This window comes from Ornithorhynchus anatinus, chromosome 11 (assembly GCF_004115215.2).
Source record: "Ornithorhynchus anatinus isolate Pmale09 chromosome 11, mOrnAna1.pri.v4, whole genome shotgun sequence".
Classification (NCBI taxonomy): domain Eukaryota; kingdom Metazoa; phylum Chordata; class Mammalia; order Monotremata; family Ornithorhynchidae; genus Ornithorhynchus; species Ornithorhynchus anatinus.
In genome coordinates this window covers 4546372-4563347 of record NC_041738.1, presented here as the reverse complement: position 1 = coordinate 4563347, position 16976 = coordinate 4546372, and the positions used below count along the sequence as shown (strand labels likewise).

The 16976-nt window shown below is 52.7% G+C and overlaps 1 protein-coding gene across 1 annotated transcript in view; it reads left to right on the top strand.

Annotated features, from left to right (window-relative positions):
* The first annotated feature begins 10304 nt into the window (after positions 1-10304).
* Positions 10305-16976, top strand: part of PKD1L2 (polycystin 1 like 2) — a 52373-nt gene continuing 45701 nt past the window's right edge. Inside the window, 7 exon segments of the mRNA XM_039913474.1 lie at positions 10305-10341; positions 11581-11922; positions 14347-14532; positions 14930-15066; positions 15068-15449; positions 15908-15975; positions 15977-16062. Of these exon segments, the coding sequence (XP_039769408.1) occupies positions 10305-10341; positions 11581-11922; positions 14347-14532; positions 14930-15066; positions 15068-15449; positions 15908-15975; positions 15977-16062 (1238 nt within the window).

Here is a 16976-nt window from a genome sequence, read left to right as displayed (position 1 = left end):
ACGAGAACAATGGCAATAAACAGAGTCAAGGGGAAGAACATCTCGTAAAGACAATGGCAACTAAATAGAATCAAGGCGATGAACAATTCATTAACAAAATAAATAGGGTAACGAAAATATTTATTGAGCACTTACTGTGTGCAGAGCACTGTACTAAACGCTTTGAAAGTACAATTCAGCAACAGAGACAACCCCTACCCAACAATGGGCTCACAGACTAGAAGATACTTTGAAGGCCAGGCTCGTGCCTCAGGGGCACAAAATTAGTTATAGTCGGTAGGAGAATCCACCGATCAGTGGTGTTTATTGAGGGCTTGCTATGTGGCAGGCACTTTACTAAGGGCTTGCGGGATTATCATAGTACTAGTGGACACATTCCCTGCTCATAACGAGCTTACAATCTAGAGGGGGTGACATTAAAATGAATAATAATAATAATGTTATTTGTTAAGCGACTACTACGTGCCTGGCACTGTACTAAGAGCTGGATAAATAATTTCTTGTGGACTTGGGTGTTCTAGGACCTGATGGAGAAACCCTTTTGCCCGCACAGCAGAAGCAGAGGGGATTGGAGAGAAGTCAATTTTAGTTGGTTGCTGAAGAGAGCTGGGTAGCCAGTGAATTTGTCCAGGAGCTGAACCACCAGTTCTTGTCAGACGGATGACAGCCCAGGTACCAGGGCAGATCGGGCACTAAATTCATTATTTCTCGCTCCCATCGTGGGAGGGTTCAGTGCCAGTGCTTGTCTTAGCACCTTTCCCTCAGTTTGCTACATTCTCCCAAATTAAATGTAGCTTGGCTACCCAGGTGCAGCTGGGAGCTGGAGGCAAGGGGCAGAGAGAGGAGATCAGAAGGTGGTGAGACAAGCCAGCTCCCTGCCCTCAAAGACTAAGAGGGGAGAAGCTGGACCGATGCTTGAGTTGTTCCGGTAGCAGGGATGGTTTGCACTGAGCCATCCACACGCTCCCTTGGTTCTCGTTTACCCAACAGCAAGTGTTGCGAGGTAGTCGGCAGGGAGAGCGGGTGCGGTATGCTGAGTTACTGTTTCCCAACCCACTTATTTTCTCATTGAAAAAGTCCATTTTGGGTTATCTGTTTACTCTCACCGGGGTCTCTTCTGTCGCTGGGCAGTTTCAACCGGGAGCACTGAGGAGTGTCCAGCTGGCTATTTCCAATCGGAGAGGACGGGACTGTGCGGGCCACCAGCCGGGAATCAGTCTGCCGAGGCTCTAAAATTCGGGTTCCCCCAGCGCACGGGAGAAGTTTGGGATTTGGGGACTTGAGGTCTTAAGATGGAGACAGGTGGATTAATGCATTTGGGAGGTCATTTTGGGTAGCCTGCCCACTTCTTCAGGTTGACCTTCCCATAGAAGCTTTAGAGCGAGGGGTTACTTTGTTTACACAAGCAATGTTTTACTTAGTTTTTAAAGCCTTTTTATAGTAAAGATGAAAATCGTCCCGAAATAAGGGTACCTCTGCCAACTGTATATTAATATTTTGATATTTTACCAGTTGTGTTTTTTTATTTTTTCGTAAAATGTACCTGTCCACTGTGACACCACAAGGTTAGCCAAAAAAGGTCACCAGTTTGCCACACGGATTCCCTCTCTACCCTCACGGTCTCTGGGGTTAAGCTTTTTTATGCCCGCATTTTTAACGATCCTGGAAACCCAGGGGGAAGGGACAATTGAGAATGGTCACCCCACACCTCAGAAGCCCCCAGACCTGCCTTAATCTCCCCGAGGGACATCCCGTGTTTGTGTTCTCTGTAATCCAACAGACGTAGAGTATTCATTTCATGCTCTTTAGACAAAGGATTCCACTTTAGGCAAAAGAAAGGATTCCACAAAGGAAAGAAATCTCACCGTGTTTTACGTTCAGAAAACATCCAAACTGAGGATGCTTCTTTCGCTCCCTCTGAGACGGAGATGTGCGTGTCTCCTCCCCTCGCTTCTCTGGCATCCAAACGACCGTTGGTCAGAAAGGGTTACTGAGTATCATTTATCCCGTGATTCGCAATTAGTGGCACACACTCACAGAGCCCGTGGCTGCCATCTTTCCAACAAGTTCCTTAACTGTTTTGTTTTTGTTTTTTTTTTTTCCCATGGCTTACTCGTCCTTGGCGTCCTGAGAAAATCGCATTTCCCAATTTGTGTGGAGGAATTTGAGGGTAACATAGCAACATACCAACATAGGTAACAGGAACTACTCTGTTCCTGACACATCTAGGTGATTGTGCTGTTTCCTGTTGTCCTGTATGCTAAAGATGTTGAAAATATTGGTGAATGTCAAATCCGTTTCAAAGTGTCCGCCCTCATCCTCCCATCCTTGTGCTCGGTGTCAAAGCGGGACCACTTTAAACTCGGTCCTCTCTGTATCATGGGTTGTTCCAGTATTGTGTAAATTACCGAGTCTGGTTTCGATTTTGTTTTGAAAGAACCATTCTCCAAACTGGAGGTGGGTACAGAAAAATAAAGATTGTCTTCTAGGCCGTGCATCTTGTTGTGGTATTACTGTGGGTAGCGGGGATTGGGGGGAGAGGGGGAACCCGTGGGAATTTGCATTTTGGAGAGAGTCCTGTCAAATGCTTACATTGCCACAGATCAATCATTTATTGGGCCCTTACTGCGTGCAAAGCACTGTATTGAGAGTACAGTGTGACCAAAGTGGTAGTCATGTTTTCTGCTCACGTGGAGCTTAGAGTCTAGAGAATGATTTTCATAAATCCCTAAAAAGGCCTATTTTAATTTGCCACAGTAACAATGGCAATCTGAGTGATACCCAACCAGGCCAGTGAAAATCGTAGGGTTAAAAAATGAACTTCTTGGTTTGGGATTTTTTTTTAATGGTATTTAAGCATTCACTATGTGCTGGGCACTGTACTAAGCACTGGCTAGATACAAGCTAATCAGGTTGGACGCAGACCCTGTCCCACGTGGGGCTCTCAGTCTTAATCCCCAGTGCAGTGCTCTGCACACAGTAAGCGCTCAATAAATACGATTGAATGAATGAATTTTACAGATGAGGAAACTGAAGCACAGAGAAGTGAAGTGAGTTCCCTGAGGTCATAGAGCAGACGAGTGGCAGAGCCAGGATTAGAACCCAGGTCCCTCTGACTCCCAGGCTTGGGCTCTCTCCATTAGGCCAAGCTGTTTTTCACGGATAAGAATGGAGAAGCGTTTTTTCGCCAAAAATCCAACCTTTCGTTCTGAACACCGGTGGTCGTCCCTCGAACGTTGTTCAAATATGCTACTCCATCTGCAGGGGCCGAAGCAGGTGGGGCAATTCTCTGGTGCCAAGGCTCAACTGCCCTCTGAACTGAGGCCTCAGCAGGGCAGAGAGGACTCTTTATTGAGTGCCTACCATGTGCTGAGCTCTGTACTGAGTCCTCGGGAGAGTACCTTAGCATTAGAAGGTGTGATCCCTGCCTTCGAGGGGTTTAAAATCTAGCAGGAAGGTCGGATGCGACGTATATAACCGATAGAAGGAAAAAGAGAACGGAAAGATGGACGTGGGGTGGTCAGTGCTTAAATATTAGATTGTGTGGATTCATAAATACTAAAGTTCACTGTGAGTGAATTATTCTTTCTAAAAAGCTGTCTGACTTGAGTAAGTCTGGGAAGAGATAAATGGGTCTCTTGTAGGAAAGAACATTGTTTCCCTTTGGCCAGGATCTTCTGGACTTCTTTTGGTTAATAAACAAAGCCTACAAAGCTTTGGGAAGCAGTGTGGTCAAGTGGATAGAGCATGGGCCTGGGAGTTACAGGACCTAATAATAGTAATAATAATGGTCTTTTTTTTAGCACTTACTATGTGCTGGGCATTGTACTAAACGTGGGGCTGGACACGGTTCACGGTCTCAATCCCCATTTTACAGATGAAGTAACTGAGGCACAGAGAAGTGAAGTGACTTGCCCAAGGTCACACTGCAGACAAGTGGAGGAGCCAGGACTAGAACCCATGGCCTTCTGATTCCCAAGCCCACACTCTATCCACTATACCATGCTGCTTTTAATCCCGGCTCTGACCCTTGTCAGCTGTGTGACCTTGGGGAAGTCACTTCCCCACAATCAGTCAATGGTATTTATCGAGTGCTTACTAAGTGCAGAGCACTGTACTAAGCACTTGGGAGAGTCTAATAGAGCAAAATTAGCAGACACATCCCGATCTGTAAATCTTCATTTCCAGGTTCTCCTTCCGGGCTGGTGCTAGGTCCCTGTTGGAAGCGGAGGGTGCTAATTTAGACGCTCAGGGCCGGGACTCTGTTTCGTCGTCGCTGCTCGTTCCGGCCCTCACGGGTCCCGTGGCTCTTCATCCGGCCAGGACCCGAAGCTACTTCTTCCTTGAGGAAGAGACTGTCAGGGTCTGGAGGAAGATTCCTCACCTCCCGCTCAGGGAGCAGGGTTAGAAGGGCATCAGCGCCCGCCCGGTGCAACTAAACCTGGATTTCTTTCATTTCGCTCTCCTCTGGGCAGCCCACTCCAGAAAAAGCAACCCGGGGGCGAGCCGGAGCCAGTCTGACCCTCTCACCCTCCCTGGGGCCGCCCGCTTCAGAAAGAATCCAGAGTCTGTGGCAGCGGCATCTCCGTGCCCACGTGCCCGCCGTGACCGAGGACCCCCGAGGAGGCCTCTGCTGGTGACGGGGATGACATTTGCCATGTTGCCCGGCAACGCCACACGAGGGGGACCCTACGGACGGTCGGCCGTCTTCAGGAGGCCGCGCGCGGAGCTCAGGTCCACCCCCGGCCCGTGTCGGGAGCGACCGGCCGGCCCCCGGGCCGCGGCCTGCCCGGGCCTGTCCGCTCGCATTAGGGGCAGCCGAGGGAGCGTGGCCCGGCCCGGCCCTGGCGTTTGTGGTGCCGTCGAAGCCCCCTGGCCCTGGCGTCTGCTTGTATTGTATACTGTTGCGTTGTACTCTCCCAAGTTCATAGTACAGTGCTCTGCCCATAGTAAGCGCTCATTAAGGGCGAATGAATGAATTAAGACAATAAATTACAGGTAGGGAAAACAGTGGAGTTTTAGGATATTTACATAAGTGCTGAGGGGTTAAAGTGAGTATCAAAGTGCTTAAGGGGTACACAGCCAAGTGCGAAGCCAACACAGAGGAGAGGGAAGATAGGGGACATGAGGGCTCAGTCAGGGAAGGCTTCTTGGAGGAGACGGGATTTTAGGCGGCCTCTGAAGGAGGGGAGAGTGATGGGCTGTCGGATGAAGGGTGTTTCAGGTCCTCATCCCCCACTCCCTTCTGCGTCGCCCTGACTTCCACCCTTTATATATATATATATATCTCATTTTATTTATTTGCATTAATGTCTGCTTATTTGTATTGATCTCTGTCTCCCCCCAACCCCCCACCCCCAGACTGTGAGCTGGTCTTGGGCCGGGATTGTCACCCTCTATTGTTGTTCTTTCCCAAGCGCTCAGTACAATGATCTGCACACAGTAAGCGCTTAATAAACACGACTGAATGAATGAAAGCCCGTAAACTCGTTATAGGCAGGGTCTGCTAACTGTTGTACTCCCTCAAGTGAGAAGCAGTGTGACTCAGTGGACGGAGCCCGGGCTTGGGAGTCAGAGGTCATGGGTTCTAATTCCGGCTCCCCCTCTTGTCTGTTGTGTGAACTTGGGCAAGTCACTTAACTTCTCTGTGCCTCAGTTACCTCATCTGTAGAAGGGGGATGAAGACTGGTGACTGTGATTAAGACTGTGAACCCTACGTGGGACAACCTGATTACCTTGTGATAAAACAGCGCTTGGCACATCGTTAGCACTTAACAAATACCAACATTATTATTACGGTGCTCTGCACCTAGTAAGCGCTCAGTAAATGCCACCGATTGACTGACCGATTGCAGACCCAGCTAGTAGGTACAGTGTGGACCGCCTAAGCGAAGCAGCGTGGCTCAATGGAAGGAACCTGGGCTTGGGAGTCAGAGGTCATGGGTATCCCAGCTCTGCCACTTGTCAGCTGTGTGACTGTGGGCAAGTCACTTCACTTCTCTCTGCCTCAGTCACCTCATCTGGAAAATGGGGATGAAGACGGTGAGCCCTACGTGGGACAACCTGATGACCCTGAATCTCCCCCAGCGCTTAGAACAGTGCTTGGCACAGAGTAAGCGCTTAACAAATACCAACATTATTATTATTTCTCTCCCCCACCCATTTCCCCCAAGGAATGACAGCTGGGGCCTGCCATGCGCAACTTTGCCCACCAGGTGGCGAACGGGAGGCCGGAGTTCCCCACCCCCCGAGGGAGTGGTAGTCTGCTGCCCTCTGGCGGACAGATGGGTAAGTGACACCACGTGACCTCCCGCCTCTCTCCCGCCGCCTGGTGGACAAGACTCTCCTTGACACCCCCCCCCTCCTCCGGCCTTGTCCTGCCAACTGCTTTCCCCATGACAGAAGGAAGCTGGAAAACGGATGGAAACTGAGTCACGGGATCCTAGAAGGGCAGGTGGAAAAGATCCTCCTCCCCCAACGGATGAAATTGGCTCCGGAAACAGGATGCAAGGCGTTTGTTTGATAATAATAATGTTGGTATTTGTTCATTCATTCATTCAGTAGTATTTATTGAGCGCTTACTATGTGCAGAGCACTGGACTAAGCGCTTGGAATGGACAAATCGGCAACAGATTGAGACAGTCCCTGCCCATTGACGGGTTTACAGTCTAATCGGGGGAGACGGACGGACAAAAACGATAGCAATAAATAGAATCAAGGGGATGAACATCTCATTAAAATAACAGCAATAAGTAGAATCAAGGCGAGGTACATCTCATTAACAAGATAAATAGGGTAATGAAAATATATACAGTTGAGCGGAGGAGCACAGTGCTGAGGGGAGGGGAAGGGAGAGGGGGAGGAGCAGAGGGAAAGGGGGGAAAAGAGGGCTTAGCTAAGGGGAGGGGGCTAGAGGAGGAGCAGAGGGAAAGGGGAAGCTCAGTCTAGGAAGGCCTCTTGGAGGAGGTGAGCTTACTGTGTGCAGAGCACTGTTCTAAGCGCTGGGGTAATAACAATGGTGGTAGTTGTTAAGTGCTTACTATGTGCCAAGCACTGTTCTAAGCGCTGGGGGGATATAAGGTGATCAGATTGTCCCACGTGGGGCTCACAGTCTTAATCCCCATTTTACAGATGAGGGAACTGAGGCACAGAGAAGTGAAGTGACTTGCCCAAAGTCACCCAGCTGACAAGCGGCGGAGCCAGGATTAGAACCCATGGCCTCTGACTCCCAAGCCCAGGCTCTTTCCGCTGAGCCACGCTGCTTCAGATACAGGGTGATCAGGTTGTCCCTCGTGGGGCTCACAGTTTTAATCCCCATTTTACAGATGAGGGAACTGAGGCACAGAGAAGTGAAGTGACTTGCCCACAGTCACCCAGCTGACAAGCGGCGGAGCCGGGATTCAAACCCATGTCCTCTGACTCCCAAGCCCGGGCTCTTTCCACTGAGCCATGCTGCTTCTCTAATAACAATTGTGATTTCTTTTAATAGTATTTGTTAAGCACTTTTGTGTCAAGCACTCTTGTAAGCACTGACGTAATAATAATAATAATAACGTTGGTATTTGTTAAGCGCTTACTATGTGCCAAGCACTGTTCTAAGCGCTGGGAGAGATACAAGGTAATCAGGTTGTCCCACGTGGGCTCACAGTCTTAATCCCCAATTTACAGAGGAGGGAACCAAGGTCCAGATGAGTAAAGTGATTTGATCAAGGTCACACAACAGACAAGTGACGGAGGTGGAATTAGAACCCATGACCTCCGACTCCCAAGCCAGTGCTCGTTCCACTGAGCCACGCTGGATAATCAGATTGGATCAGTCCCTGTCCCATGTAGGGTTTCCAGTCTAAATCGGAGGGAGGAGGATTTAAGGCATTCAATCATTTCACCCCATTTTACCTCACCTCACAGATTCCTCCCACAGCCTAGGCCGCACACCCCGCTCCTGTAGCTCCAGCTCCACTCATGGTGCTCCAATTTTGTCTGTCTCACTGCCAACCCCTTTCCCACGTCCTCCACCTAGCCTGGAACGTCCTCCACCCTCCTCCGACCCCCAACTATGCCAGACCCCCACTCTTTCTGCCTTCAAAGCATTCTTGAAGTCACATTTCCTCCACAAGGCCTGCCCTGATTAACGCTTCTTCCCCCTTCAGCTCGTCTATGCACTTGGAACTATGGCCTTTAGACATTTGATATTCGACCCACCCCCTACCCGACAGCATTTATGAACATATCTTTAATTATATATTTTAAATGATCTATTCATATTAATGCTTGTCTCCCCCTCTACACTGTAAGCTCATTGTGGGGAGGGAAGGTGACTGGTGATTCTGTTGTATTGCACTCTCCCAGGCAGGGATTGTCTTTCTTTACTGCTGAAATGTACTTTCCCGAGCGCTCAGTACAGTGCTCTGCACACACTAGCGCTAGATGAATGTGGTTGAATGAATGAACTTAATACAGTGCTCTGCACGTCGTCAGCACTCAAAAAATGTCATTGATTAATTGATGATGGATTTAATCCCCATTTTACAAATGAGATAACAGAAGTGACTTGCTCGAGGTAACCTAGCAGATGTGTGGAGGAGTCAGGATTAGAACCTAGGTCCTCTGACTCCCAGGCCCAGGCTCTTTGCATTAGGCCATGCTGCTTTCCCTGCTCACTGAATGCAGAGTGCTGTATTAAGTCCTAGAGAAGGGGTCTGGGGAGCAGGAGCAGGGGGAGAGGGAGGACCGAGGGAGGAAAAAGGAGAAGGGGGAGAAGAGACCCTGGGGGCTTAAGAACATTGGTCAGGGGCCAGGGGTTTGGGCTTGAGATCCGTCCACCACTGGCACCGTCGCCCCAGATGCAAAACAAGGAGCAGGGAAATCGCCGACGTTGAGTAGATTGAGCAAACTCGGGCAGGAGCTGGAGTTATTCAGGTCCCTGCTACCTCATGAGCCCAGGATTGGTGTCAACTGCAGTGGTTGAGGGAAGCAGCATGGCTCAGAGGAAAGAGCCTGGGCTTTGGAGTCAGAGGTCATGAGTTCGACTCCCGGCTCTGCCGCTTGTCAGCTGTGTGACTGTGGGCAAGTCACTTAACTTCTCTGTGCCTCAGTTACCTCATCTGTAAAATGGGGATTAACTGTGAGCCTCACGTGGGACAATCTGATTACCCTGTATCTACCCCAGCGCTTAGAACAGTGCTCTGCACATAGTAAGCGCTTAACAAATACCAACATTATTATTAAAGTGGGCAGAGTTTTGTTTTTTATGAGAACTAAAAAGACACCCCTCCTGACCTCAAGGAGCTCCCAGTCTAAATAAGAAACCCAAGTGAATAATAAATCAAGAGCAAGCAAGCACTAGAAATATCCGTGAGTCCTGAGGTGGCTCCGTCGGTTAATCATTTTACTGAGTGCTTACTGTATGCAGAGTCCTGTACTAAGCACTTGGGAAAGCCCACTTTAACAGTATAACGGACACATTCCCTGCCCACAACGAGCTTACAGTCTAGAAGGGAGCTGACAAGAGACCGTGAACAGAGAGGGGTGGAGATCAATCAGGGGGAAGTGATTTTTTTAAGGAGACTTGAAGATAGGGAAGGGTGTGTTTTGGTGAAAGATGAGAGGGATGGAAATTGTGGGGTGAGGAAAAGGGGAGAGCAAAGGCACTTAAACTCATGTGAGCCCTGCAGGTCCCTGACCAAACCCAAAGAGGACCCCAAAGGAAGGAATCTGGCTTCTGCTGCCCACCCCCAGGGTCTCTCTGGACTGGACAGCATCCTGGCCTCAGTTTCCCCCATGACTGTTCTCTCCTCATCAGCACTGCCCAGGAGGCTCCTCCTGAAGAACACCCTGATCCAACCTTGGGGGAGGTAAAACAGCTCAGGGTACCCTGACTGGTCCGGGCTGCCCGAGAGACTTTCGGATTCAAGAGATTGTTTTTATTGTTATTGATTATTATTATTAAATGATTCATAATAAAGGGTTGATCATAATAATGGTTATTAAAGGCTTACTCCGGGTTAAGCAGTGAGGGAAGATACATTATAAGTAAATCAGGCCCAATTTCCCACACAGAGCTCAAAGTCGAAGAGGGAATGAGAACAGGAGATAAAGCTCCAGGCCCCTTCGACGTCCAGAAAGTGATGCATGGAGACTGGACAATCAGAGCCCCGGGAGGGGCTGGGAGGAGGCTTATCTCGGGGTCCAGCTGGCCTCTGCGGACCCCCGGCATGAGGGCGAGACGCCAGCCAGGCCTACTGCTCCTCCGATAAAGCCGGCCGTGCCCTCGTCCCTTTGTCCGCCCGTTGCCAGGGTGGACCATGCATCAGCCTTATCGCTCCTCCTCGACGGCCGCAGGCGAGCTGGGCTTTGGCCGGGGCTGGACACAAAGGGCCACGTGAGGTCATGGGGGGCCGCGGGGGCCCCGGGGATGGGGGGAGAGGGAGGGTGGTTAGCTATAAGAGGCAGCTCCCGAGGGCCCGGGAAGGCTGGGCGGAGGGAGGCCGGGGACCCCCGTCTGCAGGAGGCAGGAGGAGGAAGCCTGGGACCCCTGTCTGCTAGCAGGAGGAGGGAGCCAGGGACCCCCATCTTCAAGCAGGAGGAGAGAACCCAGGACCCCCATCTTCAAGCAGGAGGAGTGAGCCTAGGAACCCCATCTGCAAGCAGGAGGAAGGAGCCAGGGACCCCCGTCTGCAAGCAGGAGGAGGGAGCCAGGGAGCCCCTTCTGCAGGAGGCAGGAGGCATTCATTCTTCAATCGTATTTATTAAGCGCTTACTGTGTGCAGAGCACTGTACCAAGCAGTTGAGAAAGTGTAATACAGCAATAAAGAATGGCAATCACTGCTCACAGTGAGCTCACAGTGTAGACGCAGGAGAAGGGAGCCCGGGGACCCCATCTGCAGGAGACAGGAGGAGGGAGTCCGAGGTCCTCACCTCTGCAAGCAGGAGGAGGGAGGCCGGGGACCCCCATCTGCAAGCAGGTGGGAGCCGGGGACCCCTGTCTGCAAGCAGGAGGAGGGAGGCCGGGGACCGTGTCTGCAGGAGGCATTCACTCTTCAATCGTATGTATTGAGCGCTTACTGTGTGCAGAGCACTGTACTGAGCACTTGGGCAAGTGCAATATAGCAATAGAGAGTGTCAATCCCTGCTGACAAGCTCCGAGTGTATAGGCAGGAGGAGGAAATCCGAAGACCCCCATCTGCAAGCAGGAGGAGGGAGGCCGGGGATCCCCGTCTGCAGGAGGCATTCACTCTTCAATCGTATGTATTGAGTGCTTCCTGTGTGCAGAGCACTGTACTGAGAGCTTGGGCAGCAGAATATAGCAATAGAGAGTGGCAATTCCTGCTGACAAGGAGCTCCCGGTGTAGAGGCAGGAGGAGGGAGGCCGGGGACCCTCATCTGCAAGCAGGAGGAGGGAGGCTGGGGGAGCCCCATCTACAGGAGGCAGTCACTCTTCAATTGTATGTATTGAGTGCTTACTGTGTGCACAGCACTGTACTGAGCGATTGGGCAAGTGCAATATAGCAATAAAGAGTGGCAATCCCTGCTGACAAGTAGCTCCCAGTGTAGAGGCCTGAGGCCTGAGTCGTGAGGCAGGTGGCAGGGCGGGCGGAGGGGATGAAGGCCGTTGCCAGGGGTCAGGATGGAGAGTTGCGGGTGGGCTCCGGGCCCTGGCCCTGCCGGGCGTGGTGGTACTGGTGCTGGGCTGGGGGCTGGGATTCGGGGAGCGCTGCCCCGGGCCGCTCCTGCCCTTCGGCCGCTCGTGCTTCGAGGTGGTGCGGCTGCGGAGGCCTTTCCTCGACGCCCAGGGCCAATGCCGGGCCCGGGGGGGACGCCTGGCTCTGGTCGGGGATGAGGACACCCGGCGCTTCCTGACAGCCTGGCTCCCCGAGGGGCCAGCCTGGTGGATCGGGCTCGCTGGGACCCCCGCCCGACACGGTAAGAAGGAAGGAAGGAAGCAAGCAAGGAAGGAAGGCCCGGCCCCCTGAGGACAAAGGCCAGGCCACCTCAGGAAAAAGAAGGCCAGGCCACCTCAGGAAAAAGAAGGCCAGGCTATCTCAGGAAAAAGGCCAGGCCACCTCAAGAAAAAGACTAGGCCACCTCAGGAAAAAGGCCAGGCCGCCTCAGGAAAAAGGCCAGGCCGCCTCAGGAAAAAGGCCAGGCCGCCTCAGGAAAAAGGCCAGGCCACCTCAGGAAAAAGACCAGGCCACCTGAGGAACAAGACCAGGCCACCTCAGGAACAAGGCCAGGCCACCTCAGGAAAAAGGCCAGGCCACCTCAGGAAAAAGAAGGCCAGGCCACCTCAGGAAAAAGGCCAGACCACCTGAGGAGAAAGAAGGCCAGGCCGCCTGAGGAAAAGGAAGGTCAGGCCACCTGAGGAAAAAGGGCAGGCCGCCTGAGGAAAAAGGCCAGGCCGCCTGAGGAAAAAGAAGGCCAGGCCACCTAAGGAAAAAAAAGGCCAGGCCGCCTGAGGAAAAAAAGGCCAGGCCACCTGAGGAAAAAAACGGCCAGGCCACCTGAGGAAAAAGAAAGCCAGGCCACCTAAGGAAAAAAAAGGCCAGTCCGCCTGAGGAAAAAAGCTAGGCCGCAGGGAGCGGCGCCGCGCCGTCCCCCTCCCCCGCCGCTGGGGGGCAGGCTAGCAGGGGCACCCGCCCGCCACCGAGATAGAACAGGGAACTGGACAGAGGGGCCCGCCGGAAGCGCCGCTCTGGCTGGCCGCGGGTCGCCAGACTCCTTCGACGCCCACCTTCTAACCCGGCCCCTCCGATCACGTGGCGGGGGGTGACGTCACCGGCGTCAGAGGTTTCTCATTGGCCAGTTCAGGGTGGGGGGGGCGCGGGGGGTTTATTCATTCATTCATTCACTCAATGGTAACGGTAGTAAGAGTGATGGTATTTGTTAAGCGCTTACTGTGTGCCAAGCACTGACCTAAGCGCTGGGGGTGGGTACAACGTAATCAGGTTCATCCCCATTTTCCAGATGAGAGAACTGAGGCCCAGAGAATAGTAATAATAACGTTGGTATTTGTTAAAGCGCTTACTATGTGCCAAGCACTGTCCTAAGCGCTGAGGCTCACAGTCTTCATCCCCATTTTCCAGATGAGAGAACTGAGGCCCAGAGAATAGTAATAGTAACGTTGGTATTTGTTAGGCACTATGTGCCAAGCACTGTCCTAAGCACTGGGGGTGGGTACAGTGTAATCAGGTTGGCCCACGTGGGGCTCACAGTCTCACAGTCTTCATCCCCATTTTGCAGATGAGGGAACTGAGGCATGGAGAAATGAAGTGACTTGTCCAAAATCACAGAGCTGACTGTAATAATAATAATAATAATAGTATTTGTTAAGCGCTTACTATGTGCCAAGCACCATTCTAAGCGCTGGGGTAGATACAAGATAATCAGGTTGTCCCAGTGAAGTAGTCACACAGCTGACAAGTGGCAGAGCGGGGATTAGAACCCATGACCCCTGACTCCCAAGCCTAGGGTCTTGTCACTGAGCCACAATGCTTCTCTGGTATTTAGGCAGTAGCTTTGAATGTGGACAGCACTGTACTGAGCGCTTGGGAGAGGACACTGTAGTGATAGACACGTTCCTTGACCACAACTAGCTTACCATCTAGAGGAGGAGACAGATATTAATATAAATAAATAAAATGACAGATGTGTCTGTAAGTAGAGGGGGGATGAGAGGCAGCGTGGCTCAGTGGAAAGAGCCCAGGCTTGGGAGTCAGAGGTCAGGGTTCGAATTCCGGATCTGTCACTTGTCAGCTGCGAGACCGTGGGCAAGTCACTTAGCTTCTCTGTGCCTCAGTTATCTCATCTGTAAAATGGGGATTAAGACTCTGAGCTTCACGTGGGACAACCTGATTACCCTGTATCTACCCCAGCGCTTAGAACAGTGCTCTGCACATAGCAAGCGCTTAACAAATGCCAACATTATTAAAGGGAGCGAGTCAGGGCCACGCAGAAGGGAGTGGGAGAAGAGGAAACTTGGTCAAGGGAAGGCTTCTTGGAGGAGATGGGCCTTCAATAGGGCTTTGAAGGGAGGGACAGTAGTTATCTGTCAATTGTGAAGAGGGAGGGAGCTCCAGGCCAGAGACAGGATGTGGGCCAGAGGCCTGTCTTCCAGTTGGTCCCTTGCTCAGTGCTCCATGGGGTTCATTCATTCAATAGTATTTATTGAGCGCTTACTATGTGCAGGGCACTGTACTAAGCGCTTGGAATGTACAAATCGGCAACAGATAGAGACGGTCCCTGCCCACTGACGGGCTTACAGTCTAATCGGGGGAGACAGAGGGTTGCCAGGTTGGGGAAGGTATCCATCCGTCCTTCAGGAACCTCCTTCGGGAGCCCCGCTTACAGTCTTGCCCATCTTGCTTCCTTCTCAGGAGGAACGACTTGGTTGGACGAGTCAAACACCCAGCTACAGCAACTGGCCCGAGGACCCAAGCCCCGCAGCTCGGTGCGGCTACCTCGACCAGCAGTCCGGCTACCGGTGGGTCGCGACCGAGAACTGCAGCCAGGAGCTGGGCTTCATTTGTGAGTTTGGTAAGCTGGACCCAGGCTGACCCCTGGCCTTTCCCCCCCCACATTCATCCTCCTGGGAAGCCTGAGGACCTGGGTTCTAATCCCAGCTCTGCCACTTGCCTGCCTGTGTCACTTGGCGAGTCATGTAACTTCTCTGGGCCTCAGTTTCCCCACCTATAGAGTGGGAATTCAAAACCCATCCTCCTCCTACATTAGACTGCGAGCCCCTTGGGGGACAGGGACAGTGTCCAACCTGATGATCTTGTCTCTACCCCAGCGTTTAGTAGAGTGCTTGGCATAGAGTAAATGATGAAGAAATACCACAAAGACGTAGAGCGGGCTGAAGCAGGTTGGGAGCAGAATCCTGGACCTGGGGACACAGCTCAGGACTCCCGCTCTTTCCCCTCCCTCCGCCCAGAGAGCGGCCAGAGCCTGGCCTGCCAAGGGTCCAAAGCCACGGTGCAGTGCGGCTCCGGGGAGGTCATCCAGATCGGCGACGGCATCTACGCCGAGGAACCCCCATTTCTGCGCCCCGCCCACCCCGCTCTCGACCCATCTCGAGGACCCCTGCAGCTGGGTCAGCGTCAAGGAAGAAGTGGCCGGTAAAACCTGGGGAACGTGGGGAGCGACGGGGGGAACCCTCAAATCCCAGAGGTCACCCAGGTCACTCTCCCCGACCCTTCCCACTTCCCCATCGTCTCCCTCTTCCTGCTCCCACTCGCTCTCCCCGCCACCCACCGCCCATTTCTCTGGCATGGGGCGTCACGGCGGACAACCCTCCTCTGAAGCTCTGTTCCCGATCCGCGCCGGATCCTCGTGCCCCCCAGGGCAGTGCCATGGACTCCAGGTGTGCCAAGTGGCGGCAGACGGGGCATTTTTCGGAGACCTTTGCCCCACTTTGGGCAACTATCTTTTAATCCAGTACCACTGTGTCGAAGGTGAGTGGCTGCTGAAGGAGCCCGGGCCCCTAGTCCGCCCATGCCCTCTGGAGTCTCGCCTAATGCAGTGAGCACTAGACTGGAAATCAGAGGACCTGGGTTCTAATCCTGGGTCCACTCTTTGCCTGATGGGTAAACCTTGGGCAGATCACTTCACTTCTCTGAGCCTCTGTTGCCTCATCTGTAAAATGAGGATTAAATACCTGTTCTCCCCTCCCACCCTCAACTGAGAGGCCCCATGTGGGCCAGGGACTGTGTTCCACCTGGTAATCGTGTATCTACCCCAGCCCTTAGGGCAGTGCTTGGCACGTAATGAGGGCTTAAGTGATACTACGATTATTACCGTCTCTCCCGCCAAACCCTCCGTCCTCCTGCCTGTGGGTCAGGTGCATCCCTCACCCCCAGCCCTGAAGGAGCGGCCACTGCGGGTGGGGGGCTGGGGTCTCTCCGATCGACAGGCCTGCGGCTGCTGCTCCCCGACTCCGGGCTGGTCTCCGACGAGGTGACGATCTCGATGAGGTGGCTTCCTCTCCCCCTACGCCGGAAACCTGTCCTGCATCGTCGGAACCGGAGACGGACACATCATCGATCCCTACTATCCCCCCCACGTAAGAGAGGGCTCCGCTTGACCCCTTTCCCCTCCGTCTCCCCGCGAGGGACAGCCAGAGTCCGGGGGTGGGCAGGGGGGCCTACGCCGGTGGATAATCCCGGCTCCCGCCCTGGAAGCCGGGAAGGAAAGCTGCATTTCTGGAACTTCTTTGTATTTTTTTAATGGTCTTCGTGAAGTGCTTACTATGTGCCAGGCGCTATACTGAGCGGCTGGGTTACATTCAAAGCTAATCAGTGGGGCACGGTCTATGTCTCTCATAGGCTCACAGTCTTAATCCCCATTTTCCAGATGAGGTGACTGAGGCCCAGAGAAGTGAAGTGATTTGCCGAGGGTCACACAACAGTCAAGCACAGGCCGGGATTAGGACCCAGGTTTCTCTGACTCTCAGACCCAGGCTTTTCTTCCTGTAGGCCACGCTGCTTCTCCGGAGGGGGGAAAGTGAGGCAGCAGGACTTCAGGCTTGCTCCCTCTAATGATGTCGGCAATGATGTCACCAACCTCCTGATGCCTCACCCCTCTAAAACTCCACCCAAGTAAGCTGGCTCTGGGGAGGTAGAAATAGTCTGACTTCTCTCAAATTGATCAGGTACCAAGGTGCCTTCAACAAACCATTCTTCAAACCACTGAAATCATCGGCTGCCCCTCCTGTCATCATCACAGCTGAAAGATCTCTTCCTACACCTTAGTGATCATCTTCTCTGCTTGACGTAGTGACCTCCAGGAATCTTCCCCCCGCCAGTCTCTCTGGAATGACCGCACCTTGTGACGTCATGGTTGCCTACTTTTCCACATCCCCTGCCTTTCAACCCTCTAGACTGTAAAATTCCTTGTGGTCAGGAACTATGCCTATCAACGCTCGGAGCAGTTTGGCCTAGCGGATAGAGCCTGGGCCTAGGAGACAGAAGGACCTGGGTTCT